At 38.0% G+C, this 19,635-nt stretch overlaps 1 protein-coding gene across 7 annotated transcripts in view; it reads left to right on the top strand.

The window, feature by feature from the left end:
* LOC132407564 (astrotactin-2-like) overlaps positions 1–19,635 on the top strand; it is a 1,730,264-nt gene that overhangs the window by 1,032,214 nt on the left and 678,415 nt on the right. For all 7 annotated transcript variants that reach the window (XM_059994285.1, XM_059994284.1, XM_059994283.1 and 4 more), the window contains one exon: positions 1,634–1,822. In XM_059994285.1, the coding sequence (XP_059850268.1) occupies positions 1,634–1,822 (189 nt within the window). The remainder of the gene's footprint in view (positions 1–1,633; positions 1,823–19,635) is intronic.

Raw genomic sequence — 19,635 nt, 5'->3', positions numbered from 1 at the left:
CTTGCATATAGAAATTATAAGTGGACATATATCAGAACCTTTCAGCAGTTTCAATATAGATTGCTCTTTACCGATTTCAAAAGATCTGCTAACTGTAATTTATATTGTCAACAAAAGCAATTAATCTGCATTTGAAATACTGCCAACTAAACATAGTTGAGAGATTTTTTTTACTGTCAGCTTGATAGTTTTTGTATTTTATCACGATGTGTATACCATGTTACTGAAGATTTACAGTGTCAGGGCATGTTAAAGTGATCTTAATCAAGAGTCCTGTGCAAAAGAAAGCTTAAATTCTAGGGGATCCATTGGAATAAAAAGAAGGTACAAGTAAAATAGTGTTGGCTTAACAGTGCATAATCAAAGCTTTCAATGAGTTTAACTGTTTATCACATTGTGATATTAACAAAAGATTGAGATTATTATTCTTCTCAAATATCTTCAAAGGAAAATACACTTTTACTTGTCTTATTAGTAACAGTACCTTGTTACCTTATGTTTACATTTATATGATTGAGTATAAAAAACACACACAAAGGCAACTGGTGTGAAATAGAATTCATTTAATGTATCAGGTATTTTTATGATTTTCTTGCTGAATTTTTATCAAATGATTAACATTCTAGATATCTTCTGTTGTCGCTTAGTTCCCTGTAAATACATTTCAAAATTCAGAAAAAACTCTGGGGTGATAGATAATGGTTAATCTCCTCCACTGCTCAGAAACAGAATGTCTTGCCATCAGCCTTTGATTTGCACAATTAGACTAACGTTATAAATCAGTTACGACCCTAGTTCTCTGCTCCCCTTTATCAGGAAGAGAGAGAAGGCCTGTGGTATGTTGAATTGTCGGATGAACAATTAGTCTTTGTTGTACTGCAGATCATGGTCTGCCTTAGGGGCTTTGTTGTTGCTTGCTTGGTGGGTAGAGTGTGTTGATGCTTTTTTTTAGCTGAAGTAAGGGGGGTGGGGAAAGGTCATTGCTTTGCTGCTGCTTGTGCGTGGGAGGGGAGAGTAGAGGGGGCTATGGGGTTCTAATATTTTTACTCTCACTCATTCTTTGGGGCACTCTTCTGTATTCGTGGATGTCTGCAAAGAACAAAAATTTCAGGCTGTATACTATATACATTCTCTGAAATTAAATGGAACTGTTGAACTATTGAACATTAGGAAAATGTTTTTCCCCTTTCCCAGATTGTCAACTATCTGGCAGAGCAGACTGCCAGTCAACAATTATTCCTTCCCATTAAAATTGGAAATATTGCATTTCTTAATAATTGTTTCATACCTTTTAACTTTAAAATACATACGTTACTGATGGTAATCTCCCAAAATAGCCGACATAACTTTCAGAGGTTCATAGAACATAAAAGTTACAAATCTACAGCAAATTACAGGCCCTTCGGCCCACAAGGTTGTGCCAACCATGTAACCTACTCTAGAAGCTGCCTAGAATTTCCCCAGGACTTAGCCCCCTATTTTTCTAAGCTCCATCTAAGAGTCTCTTAAAAAACCCTATTACATCTGCCTCTACCACTGTTGCTGGCAGTGCATTCCACGCACCCAATTCTCTCTGCTTTCTTTCTCTCCTGAGGGTTGTAACTGATTGATGAACTTCTTTCTCTGCTGGCAGATGCGTGGAGGAGTACAGATTAGCAGCCGATGGCAAATCTTGTTTGTTGCTCTCGGAATCGTGTGACGGTCCAAAATGCCAGAAAGCTGATGCCAGGCTCAATGATACGCTCTTTGTGGAGATGCTGCATGGCTACAACAACAAGTCGCAACAGGTTAATCAGGGTCAGGTGTTCCAGATGACCTTTCGGTGAGTAAAGACTTTGAAATTTAGGCTTGTGTGTGTTTAGTAATTGCCATGTTGTTTTTTACATCCCTATATATTTGCATAATAGCATCAACTTTAAGTGGGGGTAAGAAATTCAATCCTGATGTCTTGGAAATGGCCGACTTTAGACCCAATAATAGATCAATTGACAGAGTCATTTTTGGAGATATTTCAACTGCCTCATTATTTGACAAGACTGAACAGTTTCTCTGATGATAGTAATTCTCCCAGGCTTAAGTGTTAATTCTGATAAAAATAACAAGAGGATATCAGTGTTGTATCTAGACTAGAGTGGGAGATGAACAGCGACATCCAGAACCAATACATCAGTTTGTTACTTCTTTCTGGCAAACCCTGAAAAAAATTGACTAATTTTGTCTGATATATCCAAGAGTTCAAGTTCCATGGCTCTCTGGGCAAACAATGTGATTAGGAGAAAGAAATACTTACAGGAGAGCAGTGACCTTTTCCTTTCAGCTGCCACAATATAATAATGGTCATTGCTTTGTGCAGCAACGTAGAAAGCAAGAACAGGGCAACTTATTGGCCTGGGTGTCTTTGGAACTTACTTTAATCCCACTTTCACTCAATCTTATCATCAGCCGAATTTGTTACAAATAATCTTTCCATCAGATGGTCCACTGGCAATGTGGTTAATTCTTCCACTTCTTGGGATGCTGAAGCAAGTTATCACAACTCCCTGCTTCTTTGGTTAACATTAGCTCCCTTGATAGACGGACAGCAGAGCCTGACACCACACTGCTCTTGTGTACTCTAGTGACATACCAATAAAATGTATTTGCTTTTTGGCACTTGGAAACTACGCATCTCATTTTCTTCATATCTCTCCCTTGCAAAGTGCTACCTCATTCCTCACTCCAGGAATGGATGGGAGGGTGCGTGAACAAAAGCATAACTCTACAAATATCAGCTTGCTTTACTCTTGTAATGCTAATCCTGAATGGCTGCCATCAATATTAAAAAGAGGCTCATTTTTTCAACTCATTTTCCTGTGTTTTTGATTTTATTGACAATTATATGTCTTGCTGTCAAGTTAACCTTTATTTTCCAAGCTTGAGTCCTTTCCTTTCTGGATCCTCCTACCTTTACCTTGCAGATAATACAGTATATCACTGATTAATAAATGACAAAAGGCTTGTAAGACCATGAGAAATAGGAGCAGAATTAGACAATTTGGTCCATTGGGTCTGCTCCATCACTTCATCATGGCTGATCCAACTTTCCTCTCAGCTCCGATCTCCTGCCTTACCCCTGTATGCCTTCATGCCCCAACCAATCAAGAATCTATTAACCTCTGGCTTACATATACCCACAGCCTTGGCCTCCACAGCGGCCTGTGGCAACGAATTCCACAGATTTCACCAATTCACACCCTCTAGCATAAGAACTTGGTGAAAACATAACCATGTCAATCTTTTACACTTTACATTCATATCAGAGAGAAAGCTTCTTGTTGAGCACTTGCAGAAGTAAACAATCTCAGCCAGTAAATTATACCCAAGGAAATTGTGGGGAAGTTAATGGAAGCATTCATGCAATTTTGGAAATAAGAACATGTACAAAAAAATTGCATGTAACAGATTATTGATTATTTATCTATAATCAGTCATCATACTTGAAATACTGGATAAAAGATTTGATCCCATGGCACCGCACTTTGCAATCAATTCCCTAAGTCAATCACCATTCCACTCCCCCAACCCCTCCCCACAAAACAAAATAAAACAGAAGTTGTTAGATGTTTAATTGATCTACTGACAATACAATAGACTCCACTCTGTCCTGTTCCACCTGGAAAATGGGGCCTCATATGTTTGACTGCTGTTTATACAGTTAACTCCATCATAGTTCAGAAACTGGTGGGGAAACTGGCCTTGCTTGGCCTCAGCATCTCCCTCTGCAACTTGATCCTTCAGTTCACCTATCTGAACAATATCACCCACCTGAACAAGAAAGCACTGTAGTGTCTCCAGTTCCTAAGGAGATTGAGGAAAGCAAGCCCACCTGTCTTAAATATATTTTAGGGGACCACCATTGAGAGTGTCCTTATAAGTAGCATCTCCCTCTGGTATGGGAGCAGCTGAACATCAGACTGAAGACCCTACACAGGACTATAAGAATAGTTGAGAGGATCACAGGGATCTCCCTACCATCTATCAGGGACATTTATCAGGAGCACTGCGTTCACAAGGCCCTTAACTTTGTCAAGGATCTCACCCATCCATCCAGCACCCTCTTTGACTTTCTACCTTCAGGCAGGAGACTCCAATACATAAAAACAACAATGGTTAGGATGGGAAACAGTTTCTTCCCTCAGGCCATTAGGCTTCTAAACTCCCTGCTGCATTGCATTCAAAGTGTCACTGGTTAATCTGTTCTGTGCCTTGCAATATTGAGTCAATGCATTTTATGCTATGTTTGTTCTTTAACAAAGCCAAACCTTGCATGGATTTTCAAATGCAAAAACTATTTTATTAACAAGGGACAGTCATGGCTTCAGCTCGACCAGTTTGGGGCATTCAGCACACCAAGGGCGTGCGCGTGCGTGCATGTGTGTGAGAGAGAGAGAGATTCAGCAATGTCACTTCCAGTTCTGGGAGAGCTGCCCACATTGCACACTGGGAACTGTAGTTCTTTATTATGTGCATACTGTACATAATAACATATCTTCCCCCTTTAAAGAAAGCAATCACAATAGTGGTGGTTGTTGGCATCTGTCTGTCTCGACGGATAATGGGTGATGATAATCAAATCATCATCACAAACCTGGACAGAAGGTATGGAGATCCTGAGATGCCCAGTTATCAAGACCGCACTCTCGATCTCACCAGTGTAGTCCAAAGGAAAGCATATAAAGCAATATGTTTTGCACCAATTTGGCTGCAGGAGATGCTGGAAGGATGGTCAATGATGTCCAGCTTCCTTAGATTTACTGTCTGGGTTTACTCCCATAAACTTTGTCTCTCGTGAAGCTGCCCACAAGCTAGTGAGATTATTCACCCATAGTATGTCCTTATGTTCTCTTCACCTGCAAGACCCAATAATACTTTCCAGCAAAGATATTTTCATTAACTTCAATTGTAATAAACAAATACAGTCCCTTATTTACTTATCCTCCCTCAATCCATCTCTGTGGTGCCTCAATTATCCCTTTTGGACTGCTATTTGTTTCCACAGATGTCTTGCATTCACTTGCTGTGTTAATACCAGTGTCCTTTTGAGAACACTGACCTATGTGTTCATTTCTTTCATATCCTTCTGCCAAGATCCCATCCATTCATCTCTGTTCTTGTTCTTGCTGTGTGACCATAATTCACACCATGTAATGGAGCCCTGGACTACTTCCATGTGATCAGTGATTCTGTGGACAAGTTCCAACTGAGTCTGTCTCAATTCACAGAACTCCTTCTGTTGGCTGCATATCATAGACAACAACTCCTCCTGTCGGTTTGTGTTGGACTGTTGATGTTATTCTGACCTTTGGTTGTCTCCCCATTTTCCTTTTTATTTTTCCTCTTCAACTTCAGAGAGGATCATGAAGATATTTTTGATTTCCAGTCTTCAGCTGGAAGTTGATGAGATTTTGAAGCACAGCTGCATGAAATGGAAGCAAGACTGGCAGCTTCATCATGATCACTCTGTTCTGCATTGGCATCCTGACTGTCATGCTGGTGTAACTGGTATATATGTTTATGGAGGCATGTTTATGCTTCTCTTGCATACCCTCGTTACATCAGGTAAACATCCAAGTCCCTCAAAGACATCTGCATACCCTTCTATAAGTGAAGTATGGTTATCTTTGGTCTATGAAGCCACTACAAAAACTCTTTCCACCAGGTTGAGCCTTTTGCATGCAGCCAGACCTAATATTGGCTGTACTTTCTTATCCACAATCTATGAGTGTATCTTTAGGTGCTGCTTCTTGTGCTTGAAGGTCATTTTTACTGGAACCTTCTCTCCAGTATAGACTGCCATTTTTAACTTCATTGGGTAAATCTTGCTCTTTCCTTGGAGATTCCTGTAATCATCCAAAGACAACAGATCCAGTTGGGCTCCAACGTCAAGCCTGAATAGAATTAGTATCTCATTCACAGTCACTGGAATGATCCATTCTGTTTTACCAGCACCAGCAGTCTGTAGAGAATCTATAAGGACTTTCTCCATTTCCTCAGCAACCGTGTGCATATTTCCCTAGGTCACCCCAGATTTGTAGCAAATTACAAAATGATTCTGCTTTCCCACAAGCTTGACATGTCTTTGGCATGTGCATAGCTCCACATTTGCTGCATTTGCTGTTTGAGCTTACCAGTTTGGCTTGCAGTTGCTTTGTGAAACGCTTGGTGCTCTGCCACTCTGTTTTCACAGCATGCACTGTTATTTCTGCCCTGTGCAGCTCTTTAGCTTGTGCTCCTGTGGTCACCACTGCCCTACACATATCCACAGCCTTCTCTAGTGTCAAATATTTTCCCAGAGCAGGCTTTCTCTAAGTCCATTATACGTGATTCCACAGACTATTCTGTTTCTCAATCTCCAAACTCATAGCACTTAGTCAGTGTGAGAAGATCAACTAAGTATTGGTGAAAGCTAACACCTTGTTTCTGGTCACAGGGAAAGAACATGTATATCAAAAATGTGACGTTTTCACTTGGGAAGAAATCTCCTCAAATTTTGTCATCAGATGTCCAGTTTACAGTCTATGTCATCAATTTGAAAGCTGTTGTAGATGTCCAAAGCATCTTTGCCAATTACATGTAGAAAGATAGACACTTTCAATTTTTCTGCCACCCTACCAGTTCCACTCGCTGCTAGATATATATTGAATCACTGATTGAAGTGTTCCCAATTATCAGCTAGATTGCCAGTAAACTGCATAGCTAGCTGCTGGAGATCTTAAGTTATCCATTGAGTGGATTTTTCCACTCTCACCTCTATTTCTCAGTGAACTTCAAGACAACGTGCTCTCATGCCAGCAGCTTCTCTCCTTCAGAACCAACTTAGTCATTTGCTCGCTCACGGTATTCAGTTACACTTCTTATTTAAACCTCATGCTGCCTTCTGACACCATGGTATGTTTGTTCTTTCACAAAGACAAACTTTGCATGGGTTTTCAAAGTGCTAGAACTACTTACAGATTTTCAGAATAGTTCAGCTCAACCATATTTTACTTGGGACTTTCAAACTGCCAAGAGCACATGCACAAGTGTACGCGCGCACGTGTCTCTCTCTCTCTCTCTCTCTCTCTCTCTCTCTCTCTCTCTCTCTCTCTCTCTCTCTCTCTCTCTCACTCTCACTCTCACTCTCACTCTCACTCTCTCTCTCTCTCTCTCTCTCTCTCTCTCTCTCTCTCTCTCTCTCTCTCTCTCTCTCTCTCTCTCACTCTCTCACTCTCTCACTCTCTCACTCTCTCACTCTCTCACTCTCTCTCACTCTCTCTCTCGTTCATCAAAGCCATTTTTGGTTCCGGGTGAACTGCCCACATTGCACACGGGAATTGAAGTACTTTATTACGTACATACATAATAACACACTTCAATTTGCTTATTTCTGTGTAATCCATCTGTAAATTTCATCCTGACTTCCATAAGTTATGTTTTGTGTGTTATGTATACTGCAGCACTTTCCACCCTGGTTCAGAGAAATGGTATACATGTATATAATTAAATGACAATAAACTTGACTGGAGTGCCTTGATTTGACTTGAAGTACTAAAAAGTTCAAGCTACATATGTTAGGAAGAGAATTAGTGTTAATGTCTCCAACTCTTTTATCAAAACTAGGAAGAAGAGAAAAGAAGCTGATTAAGTTGCAGGGAAACAGAGGGAGGGTTTATAAATAAGCGATAATCTATTTTATAGGAAATCCCCAAGGCCACCCTAGATTAAAACCAGGGTAATCTAAGGGATAAATTTTTTAAAAAGTTATTGAGGCTGTGAGTGAATGGGAGCAATTAGGGAGTGAGAACATAGACAAAATAAAGTGGGAGTTCTAAAATGCAAAATAGGAAGACATGCTCAGCTGGCTAGGCTGTGCATGACCAAGGAGAGGAGAAAATAAAAACTTGGTGAAAAAGCTGATCACAACTAGATGGCTTAAATCAAGTTGCCTGAAGTTATAGGATTCAATGTTGAGTCCAGAAAGCTGCAACATGTCCAGAAAGGAAAGTTTCAGTTCCTCCAGTCTATTCTCATTGTGCTGATGCCCACGTCCTGATCCCTTACTGAACAAATCAATTCCTTTGTTTACTCTGCAGAAGCAGGTACTTAAACAAGATGCCTAGTGATGATTTAATGTGAGTTTTCAGATGCCATTCAGTTTGTATAATGCTCTGGTCATTGCCAATTTAATCAGTACAGGCCATCCCAACTTTAGGCCAGTACGTATTCCCCTTAACAATCTGTAACTGAAGGTATCTTTTACTATTATTTAAGATCAAGTTACAACTCGTTTAATTATTATTCGACCATACCTGAATATAGTCAAACGAAACAGTGTAAGAAAAATATTTATCAGATAGCTCAATTGTATAACCAGACCAACTGCTATTTGTGGTTTTTCAATGTTACAATCAGAATCAGGTTTAATATCACTGACATGTATCATGAAATTTGTTCAATTGACTTCAGTGGAATGGAATTCGGAGACCAAGATACCAAGGCCAACATGTGGCCCATATATGTTTCTTTGAGGATCATCACTTTGTCATGGTGGAGAGGGTTGTGAGTTCCTGAGATCCCGAGAGCGACCTGGGGGGGGGGGGGCAATTTCTGGAGTTTAACCATTTGGTGCCCAGCTTCTGGTAGGGTCACTAGACAAAGAGCAATCCAACCAACACCTCAGGGGTGGAGCTGGTGGAAGATAGTGATGCATCACAAAGGCAGTGAAGACGGAGGAAGGCTGCAGCAGTTAAGAGTCTCATCTTTCATTCCATATACTGGACCCTGAACCTAATCTGTCAACGACTGTGTAGTGGCTACCTGTGCATTAGTCTTCCCATGTTGAGCAAAGTCATGCATAAGTGTTCTCCATTAATGGAAAATCCACGCTAACATCCCAGACTGAGACCCGTAGCTATCAGTAAGCGACAAAGGGCGCAGAATTGTGAGGTTTGGGCATCAGAACATGTGGATTCTAGATCAGCCTTTTCAGCCACCTGAGGACCAACCAGTTGACAAATCCTTAGGAGAGCTTCATACCCAACTTGAGTGATCACATTATTACTACTACTACTACTACTACTACTACTACAACAACTACTGCTATTAGTACTACTACCATTACTACGGCTATTAGTACTACTAATATTACTATGACTATTAGTATTACTGGTATTACTATTACTATTTCTACCACTAATTATGTTTTTGTCCAGTGAACTTCTCAAGTCAGTTGCTTCAATCCAGCAGAGTTGTTGATCGAGCAATTGAAAATTCAGCTTTAGTCTGGTATCATGAGAGTGTACTGTGGCTGATCTCTTTTGTGTTTACACCAAAGAATAATGAAGTGTCAACTATTAAGCTATCCCCAGGGAGAATTTGTGTGGAAATTAATGGAGGTGCTGATGTAACTACAAAGTAGCCATACGTGCAAAGAATATATCTGGCAAATTATTTGCCACGTATAAGAAATCATTTGCAGTCACAATTGAGGTGCTTTGTTTATAGCTGTTTTAAGCAGGGAGTCAGATAATGTTAAGATATCACTTCATGAATATAAATCTACTTCAGCAAGATAAATGGGCCTGTGCTTGTGAAGTTATTGGATTAGACAGTGCAATTCTAAGTAAGTGATTATCAAGTGTGCTTGTTCCTCTGTGCAGTTTTGTTCGAAATACTCATCTTTGATTGTAGCATTTGCTTGTGAATAGAAGAAAATGATTTGCATTCTTCTAAGACACTGGCATTCAAAGGCAGTATCAGCACACAGATAGTAGGAAGTGAATTTAGTAATTTTAGTTTAATTTATTTTGCTTGTTCTTTCCATTCAGATGTTTTGTATTACGTTTTGTTCTTTGGGACAGTGTATCTCAAGGAAAAGTGTATGCCATTGTGGGGGATGCGGATGTCTCATAAGATTCGTAACAATATGGATGACCACTTGAATTACTGAAGTGTGAAAGGCTGTGATGGCAAATGGGATTATTACAGATGAGTGCTTCCCAGTTGGAATGGACATGGCATACCAAGGGCCTGATTCTCTGCTGTGGAGTTCTATTAACCCCGTAAACAAGGAATTTCATTGTATCCTGAAATGCGTGACAAAAACTCTGCCATGGACAGTCCCAAGCCCAGCAGCGGGGGGTAGAGTTGAACATGGGGCAAGTAACCCCATTCCTTAAAAACCCAGAGTTACAGAATGGGCTTAAAAAGAAGAAGAAAGGTGACAATAATCTAGTCTAATCACAATTATACATGGCTTTGGTGAGACCACACATGGAATATCATGTTGTGAAATTTGTTATTTTGCAGCAGCAATACACCACAATATATAATTTTTTAAACTTGTAAATTTCAATAAGATACATATATAAAAAGAAATAATTAAGTAGTGTGAAAAGAGAGTGAAAAAATAATGAAGTATTATACATGGATTTGTTGTCCATTTAAAAATCTGGTGGTAGACAAGGAAGTGAATGCGGAGAAAAAAAGAGTAAAACATGATTTAAAGCTGAATACCTTTATATTAAAGCTGCTTATTAAACAATTCAAGAGTTTAATGGACTCGAAGTGTACCCACTGATCACATAATTTCAGTAAATTTAATACAGATGATTGTGCAGAAGTAGGCCCAGGTTTTGAAAATGGTAAATTGGTATTCAGCAGTTTAGGGCACCGCTGGAGTCAGCTGGAGACGCTCATGGAGTGAGTATTGTTTTGGATTCGCTCCATAACCTTTACTTTTTTTAACCTTTGATCACCCTTATTCAGCTTATTTTTACCTATACCGAAAGTTTCTTTGTTAATTTTTTTTTGGATTTACTGCCAAGAGTTTGTTGTGAACTTTTGAAGATATGCAAACAGAAATGTCTCTCAGGTCTAAGGGATGGGATCCCGGACGCAATCCGAACTGTAACGGAAAAAAGCAGGCTCCGCCACAACAAACTCAATTAACTTTTGAATTGTTTATGGAGGTTTTGGATAAAAAATTTGCTGAACTACAACAATTTTTTAAAGAAGATATAAAGGCTTTTCAAGAGTACATGGTTAAGACGGATTTAGTAATTAAACAGCAACAAGCTCTTATTGCGTCTCTGCAAGAAGATGCTCGGAAGCGAGATTTGACTATTGAAATACTGCAACAGGATTTAATTTCGGCCATTAAGCTGATGGAAGCCCTTAAAGCCAAGAGTGACGATTTTGAGAATCGGTCCAGAAGACAGAACTTACGTATACTTGGTCTTCCAGATGGCATAGAAAAAGATGACCCTTCGAAATATTTTGCTCAACTTTTAAAAGAAGCGTTTCCGACGATTTTACCAAATAACCCCCCTTTATTGGATCGGGCACATAGAATTCGGCGTCGATCACCGAGTGTTACAGACAAACCTTCGGTGGTAATTGTCCGGTTCCATTATGTATATGACAAAGAACAACTTATAAGAGCAGCTCGTCGGGCAGGAATGATTAAATTCAAAGAATTTTGCTTCCGCCTGGTCGAAGACTTTAGTCCTGACCTTTTAAAAAGAAGGCTTCTTTTTAAACCGTTGATGGCTGAATGTTATGAGAAAAATCTGAAACCTGCGCTTCTATACCCTGCAAAGCTTCGAATATCTCCGTCGAATGCTCCACGACAGGTTTTCATTTCAACTTCAGAAGCAAGAAAATATATGGAGGAGAACTAACCTACTGCTACAGACACCGGTCTCTAATAAATGAACGATTCTGATCGTGTAAGATGGTTCTCGATCTCTTAAACCTGAATTAAAATCTGGTTATTGGTGTAGGTTCATCCTATACTTTATACTTAAGTTAAAGTGTGTTTTCGTCATATTAATTGTTTTGCCTTATACACTTTAATCATTTAACTACATACTTGTCCATTAACTTTGTTCCTTCGAAGATATATTTTTAATTCTTTGAAGGTGAATCTTTCTTTGATTAAGATGGTGGTTTTTTGAAAAAGATCTTTGGTTTTGCTTAAGATGGCGTTAAGTTTTTATTTTTTTCGTCTTTTTCCTACAATGCATCGCTTACCATAGCTTAAATATTTTTTGTTTTGTCTGGGCTAGAGCCCGATATATAATTTTTTTTAGTGATTATATTTTTATTCTTTTTACAACTAACTATACTTAGAAATATGGTTTTTATTATAGCGATTTTAATTTTTAAAGTTGGGGTGATTCTTTTATATATATCCTTTATATATGGAGTGTTCTTCAGCTGACATGGGGGTAGGATTAGTCTTACTTTTTCCCTTTTCAAGTCATATTTTGGCTTTTTCTCTTTCTCTTGGGGGGTGGGGGGATGGTCTGTTTTCTAATTCTATTTTTTTTGTACCTGTTTGTGTTAGTTTTTATATTTGAGCTGTTTTTGAACTTCAAATATGTCTGTGTTGTCGTCACTTCCGGGTCTTCTCATTACTTTTGTTCCTCTTCCGGGTGCATGAGTTTATAAGTTGGTTAACCCTTTCTATACCAAGGGGTTGATTTTAGAATTATGGCTCAGACCATTAATTTTGTGTCTTGGAATACTAATGGTTTAAATCATCCAATTAAACGAAAGAAGATTTTCAAAGTATTCCAAAGACTTAATGCTCATATCATTTTTGTACAAGAAACTCATGTGAGGAAGGAGGACAAATTTCATTTTGTTAGATTTTGGCGGGGTTAACAGTATCACGCAAATTCGAATGAATGCTAAAGTAAAATGAGTTTCAATTTTTATTGACTCCTCTATTTCATTTGTTCAACATGATATTTTTTCGGATCTGAATGGCAGATTTTTGTTAATTACGGGTTTACTTTGTAATAAAAAGGTTGCTTTGGTTAATGTTTATGCTCCAAATGTGGATTGTCCTGACTTTTTTAAGTCTTTATTTACCTCTTTACCCAATCTAAATGAATATAAGTTAATAATTGGTGGTGACTTTAATTGTTGTTTAAATCCTCTGATGGATAAATCTTTATCTATTCAGACTTTACCCAATAAGTCGGCCACTTGTATTAACTCTTTTTTGACTGACAATGGAATTTTTGATATTTGGAGATTCCGGCATCCTAATGACAAAGAGTTTTCTTTTTTCTCACATGTTTATCACTCTTATTTGAGAATTGATTATTTTTTGTAGACTCTTGTTTTATTCCATTGGTAATCGGTTGTAACTATGATATTATAGCTATCTCTGATCATGCTCCATTATTACTTTCTATGAAATTTACGGATACAGCTTCTAATGCTAGACAATGGCGATTTGACTCTACCTTGTTGCAAGACTCTGACTTTATAAAATTTATGGAGGAGCAGATCGACTTCTTCTTTTCAACTAATTCTACAGATGATATTTCCTGCGGAACACTTTGGGACACTTTTAAAGCGTATATACGTGGACAGATTATTTCTTATTCTGTTGGTTTGAGGAAACGTAGTAAGATGGAAACTCTTTTATTGGTTGATAAAATTAAAGAGATTGATAAGAAATATTCAATTGCTCCTAGTAAGGAGCATTACAAACAAAGGGTTGAACTTCAAATGGAACATAGTTTATTACTTACATCCTTGATTGAAAATCAATTAATGAAATCTAAATCTGATTTTTATATACATAGTGATAAATCTGGTAAACTGTTAGCTAGTCAATTGAAGAATGCTTTGGTTAAACGTCAAATCACTAAGATTGGTCAGCAGAATAGGAATCTAACAGTTAATCATGATGAGATAAATAAGGCATTTCAAGACTTCTATACCTCCCTGTATCAATCTGAATTTCCTCAAGATCATAATACCATGTCTGATTTTCTTGGGAAATTAAATTTTCCAAGATTATCATCTGATGATCTTTTGATATTGGATACTCCTATTACGGATGTAGAAATTAAGGGGGCTATTTCCTCAATGAATTCTGGGAAAGCACCGGGTCCAGATGGTTATACAGTTGAATTTTTTAAATTTTTTTCCGCTACTCTTTCCTCTTGGTTAGGTAAGGTTTTTGAGAAAGCCATTAGATTGGGGAATTTGCCACAATCTTTTTATAGAGCTTCCATTTCTCTAATATTGAAGAAAGATAAAGACCCTACTAACTGTGCTTCTTCTAGACCTATGTCTTTATTGAATGTGGACTCCAAGATTTTTCCCAAGTTACTGGCATCTAGATTGGAGAAGGTATTACCCAAAATTATTTCAGATGATCAAACTGGTTTTATTAAAAATCGTTATTCTTTTTTTAACATTAGGAGATTGTTGAATATTGTTTATACTCCCTCACATGACACTTCAGAATGCGTGATTTCATTAGATGCAGAGAAAGCATTTGATAGAGTTGAATGGCCTTACTTATTTAATGTGTTGGAGAAGTTTAATTTTAGTCCGATATTTATATCATGGATTAAATTGAATTATCATACTCCAGTAGCCTCAGTGTTTACCAATAATCAAAGATCTCCCTTTTTTCGCCTATTTCGGGGCACTAGACAAGGATGTCCTCTTAGTCCATTACTATTTAACATTGCCTTAGAACCTTTGGCAATTGCCATCAGACAATCACAGGATATTTTGGGTATTAATCGTGGGACAGATATTCATAAGTTATCTTTGTATGCAGATGATTTATTACTATTCATTTCTAACCCGGAGAAATCCATTCCAGCAGTTTTATCATTATTGGCTCAATTTAGTGAGTTTTCTGGGTATGTTAAATCTTAATAAAAGTGAATTGTTTCCTTTGAATAAACGGGTCACAATTTCTGGAAATTTACCTTTTAAATTAGTTAATGACTCTTTTACTTATTTAGGGATCAAAATCACAAAAAACCATAAAGATTTATTTAGATTTAATTTTTTACCCTTAATTGATCAGATTAAAGGTTTGTTTACTAAGTGGTCACCTTTATCTTTATCCCTAATAGGTAGGATTAATGCTATTAAGATGGTTATTTTACCTAAGTTTTTATATATTTTTCAAGCGATACCAATTTTTATCCTGAAATCTTTTTTTACTAATGTTGACTCTAAAATTTATTCATATATATGGCAGAATAAAAATCCCAGGTTAGGTAAAACATATTTACAGAAGACAAAAAAGGAAGGCGGGTTAGCATTACCTAATTTCAGATTTTACTATTGGGCAGTTAATATTAGATATTTGTTATGTTGGCTGAAAGATGGGGGTGGATCTTTTGGCCCTTGTTGGGTGAGTTTAGAAACTAAATCGGTATCAGCTTATGCTCTGGGTTCTATTTTAGGGACTTCTCTCCCTTTTGCTCTTTCTAAATTGCCAAAACAACTTGACAACCCAATAGTTAAACATACTTTGCGTATATTGTTTCAATTTCGGAGATTTTTTGGGTTAACTCAATTCGTTTTAAATAGTCCTATTGTATCGAATTGTTTTTTTTCACCCTTCCATTATAGATCAAGCTTATTCGGCTTGGAAAACTAAGGGATTACTAAGATTTTCTGATTTATTTTTAGACAATTGTTTCATGTCTTTTGAGCAATTATCCAACAAATATAATTGCCTAGATTTCATTTTTTTAGATATTTACAGATTAGACATTTTTTAAGTTCTGTACTCTCTACGTTTCCAAATTTTGTGCCTTCAGATATTTTGGAGAGTTTATTTGAATTAGACCCTTTTCAAAAAGGGCTTATTTCAAAACTTTATAATATAATTATGAAGATACGTTCAGAGCCTCTTTATAAGACTAAAAAGGATTGGGAAAGAGAGCTTAGTCTTAGTATTTTTAGTGAGAATTGGGATAGAATTCTTCAATTAGTTAATACATCATCGTTATGTGCCAAACATTCATTAATACAATTTAAGGTCGTACATAGGGCCCATATGTCCAAGGATAAATTAGCTAATTTTTACTCTCATATTAGTCCTATTTGTGATAGATGTCATTCTGAAATTGCGTCTTTAACTCATATGTTTTGGTCTTGTTCATTTTTGGAGAAATATTGGAAAGATATTTTTGATATTATTTCTGCGGTTTTGAATATAGATTTACAACCTCATCCTATTACCGCAATTTTTGGTTTACCAATGTTAGACTCACGGCATTTATCTTCTTCTGCCCATCGAATGATTGCATTTCTAACTCTGATGGCTAGAGGATCTATATTGTTGAATTGGAAAGAAATTAATCCTCCCACTGTATTTAATTGGTTCTCTCAAACTATGTTATGTTTAAATTTAGAAAAAATTAGAAGTGGGACTTTTGAGACTTCTATTAAATTTGAAAAGTTATGGAGACCATTTATTCAACATTTTCATATGATGTAATATGACCCTATGCCAAGTTCATTTGATTTCCCAGCTTTTAGCTTATGTATTTTGTGAGGACCGGAAGTGACAGCATTGATGAATACTTATTTTTTATGAGATATTATAAACAGCCCCTTTTTTTTTCCTCTCTTTTTTTGCTTCTTTTTTCTTTTATATTAGTTATTAGTTATTAGATTAGATTAGCTAGTTTTGTATTATATATATATATATTTTTATTTTTTTTCTTTCTTTTTTCTGTTTTCTTTATATCATATATTATGAAATATTTAGACTTACCATGTTCATACATATATTTTATGGCTTATGTCTTGGTAAACTCATTTATATTGTAACTATTATGTATGTTTTTTTCATATGTAATGGAATTTGTATGTTTGTAATTTCTTTATCAATATATCATTTGTATTCTGTCCATATTACTAATATTAATAAAAAGATTTAGAAAGAAAGAAAGTTTAGGGCACCACACCAGTTCTGTGGGGATAGCCATGTGGTATCTGGTATCTAAAAGAATAATTAAGAATCTACAAGGTTTAGTATGTTATATTGCAGCTAGTCTCTGATCTGTTTGAGGGGGATAAAGGGTAAGCTGTGTGCTTTCATGACACTGTTTTAGAGTTAGCAGTAAGTGTGCTGAGCAGGAGATCACAGAGTGGATTGGAGACAGTTCCTTGTGGACTCTCTGTGCCAAGTTTAAAAAGTGACCTGGCCCTGTCGGGACGTTTCTGCTGTGCGAGAGATTGTTTGGGTTATTGGTAAGTTAGCAAGGGCCCAAACAAAGAAGTGAGATGTAAGCAGGGTGGTCATTATTGGAGTGGGCTAGGGTTAGTGTGGTCAAGCTTTAGCTTACAGCCTTATGGCGAGTTAAGGCAGTGGAAAACTCCTCATGTAAGATGTGGAATTGCATGTAACCTAACAGTGCTCCTGATGAACTGGAGCTGGAGTTGGAGGTGCTGTGGACCAACCGGATGGCTGAAAACCTTATGGATGAGACATTTACTGAGGTGGTTTCTCCCAGAGTGCAAGCTTCTGATAGTAGATGGATGACCACCAGCAGAAGTAAGGTAGTAAGCAATCAGTGCAGGGTTCCCTGTGACCATTCCCCATAGCAACAAGTGTATCCCTTCGGGTCCTGCTGGGGGAATGACCTATTAGGCCAGAGCAGTGGCAGCCAGGCCAGTGGTGCCATGGGTGGCTCTGAGCCTCGCCAAGGAAGGGTAAAGTCAGGCAGAATGACAGTGATCAGAGACAAGGTCATTAGGGGACAGACAGGAGATTTTGTAGCCACAGAAGAGACACCAGGTTGGTGTGTTGCCTCCCAGGAGCTAAGGTCGAGGTTGTCTCAGAGCCTTGTCTCTCTGCAGAATATTCTCAAGAAGGAGGGTGAGCAGCCAAAGGTCATGGTGCACATTGGCACCAATGACATAGATAAAAAGTGGGAAGAGGTCCTGCACAGTGAGTTCATATAGTTAGGGAAGAAACTGAAGACAGGACCTTTCAGGTAGTAATCTCTGGATTATTCCCATGCCATATACTAGACAGGCCAGATAGTACAGATGAATGAATGGTTGAGAATCTCGTGCAAAGAGCTGGGCTTCTGATTTCTGAATCATTAGGAACTCTGTTGGGGAAGATATGGCCTACAAAAATAATGAGTTACACCTAAACCCCAGGGGACAGAGGGGATGGCTCTGTTAGTAAAAAAATATCAATTCCTGAGAAAGGGATGACATAGGTGCAGAAGATGTAGAATCCTTGTGGATAGAGTTTAGAAACTTCAAGGGTAAAAAGTCCCTGATGGGGGTTAGGTACAGGCCTCCAAACAGTAGCCAGGATGTGGGATATAAATACAACAGGAAACAGAAAAGCAAGTAACAAGGATAATGTTACGATAGTCATGGGGATTTCAGTATGCAGGTAGATTAGGAAATTCAGTTTGGTGCTGAATCCCAACAGTAGGAATTGGAAGAAACCTACAAAATGCCTTTTTAGAACAGCTTGTGGTTGAGCCCAACAAGGGTAAGGCAATTCTGGATTGGCTGTTCCGTAAAGAACACTAGATGTATCAGTATTACAGTGGAATAATGGGAATTACAGAGGCATGAGAGAGGAGCTAGCCAAAATTGACTGGAAGGGGCCACTAGCAGGATGACTGTAGAACAGCAATGAGTGGAGTTTCTGGGGGCTATTTGGAAGGTGCGCGATAGGTACAGATCAAGTATGAAAAGAGGGTATGTAATATACTAGAGCATGTGTTATTGAGAGATCAGAGGATTTAGAAGCTTTTAAAAACCAACAGAAAGCAACTAAAAAATACATTAGGAGAGAAAAGGTGAAATATGAAAGTAAACTAAACAATAGTATGAAAGAGGGCAACCATATAACCATAAAACAATTACAGCACGGAAACAGGCCATCTCGGCCCTTCTAGTCCGTGCCGAACGCTTACTCTCACATACCAGAATACCGGAAGTTTTTTTTCAGATATATAAAGAGTAAAAGAGAGGCAAAAGTTGATCTCAGATCAGTGAAAGTTACAAGTAATAATGAGAGACAAAGTAATGGTAGATGAGCTTAATAAGTATTTTTCATCAGTCTTCACTGTGGAAGACACTAGCAATATACCAGAAATTCGAGTGTTGGGAACAGTAGTCAGTATCATTGCTATTACAAAGGAGGAGGTGCTCGGAAAGCGAAAAGTTCTAAAAGTAGATGAGACACCTGGACCAAATAGTCTACGTGCCAGGGTTCTGATACACGCCAGGGTAGCTGTAGAGACTGTGGAAGCATTAATTATGATCTTTCAGGAAACACTAGATTCTGGAATGGTCCCAGAGGACAGGAACATGTCAATCCACTCTTTAAGAAGGAAGGGAGACAGATGAAAGGAAATTATAGCAGAAATTATAGACTTAAGTGGTTGGAAAGATGGTGGAGTCTATTATAAGGATGAGGTTTTGCTGTACTTGGAGATGAATGACAAAATAGGCCAAAGTCAGCATGGTTTCCTAAAGGGGATATCTTTCCTGATAAATCTGTTTGAATTTCTTGAGGAAATAACAGACAGGGTAGACAAAGGAGTGAATGTTGTTTACTTGGATTTTCAGAAGGCTTTTGACAAGGTGCTGCACATGAGATGCTTAACAAGATAAGAGCCCTTGGCAGGAAAGATGCTAGAATGGATAGAAGTTTGGCTGGCTGGCAAGAGGCTGGCAAAGGCCAAACAGGCCTTTCCTGGTTGGCTGCAAGTGATTAGAGATGTCTGCAGGGGTTGGTTTTGAGACCACTTCTTTTCACATTATGTGTCGATGATTTGATGGCTTTGTGGCCAAGTT

Source organism: Hypanus sabinus, chromosome 18 (assembly GCF_030144855.1).
Source record: "Hypanus sabinus isolate sHypSab1 chromosome 18, sHypSab1.hap1, whole genome shotgun sequence".
NCBI lineage: Eukaryota > Metazoa > Chordata > Chondrichthyes > Myliobatiformes > Dasyatidae > Hypanus > Hypanus sabinus.
The sequence above is the reverse complement of the archived record's forward strand: the minus strand, read 5'-3'. Positions and strand labels throughout refer to the sequence as shown.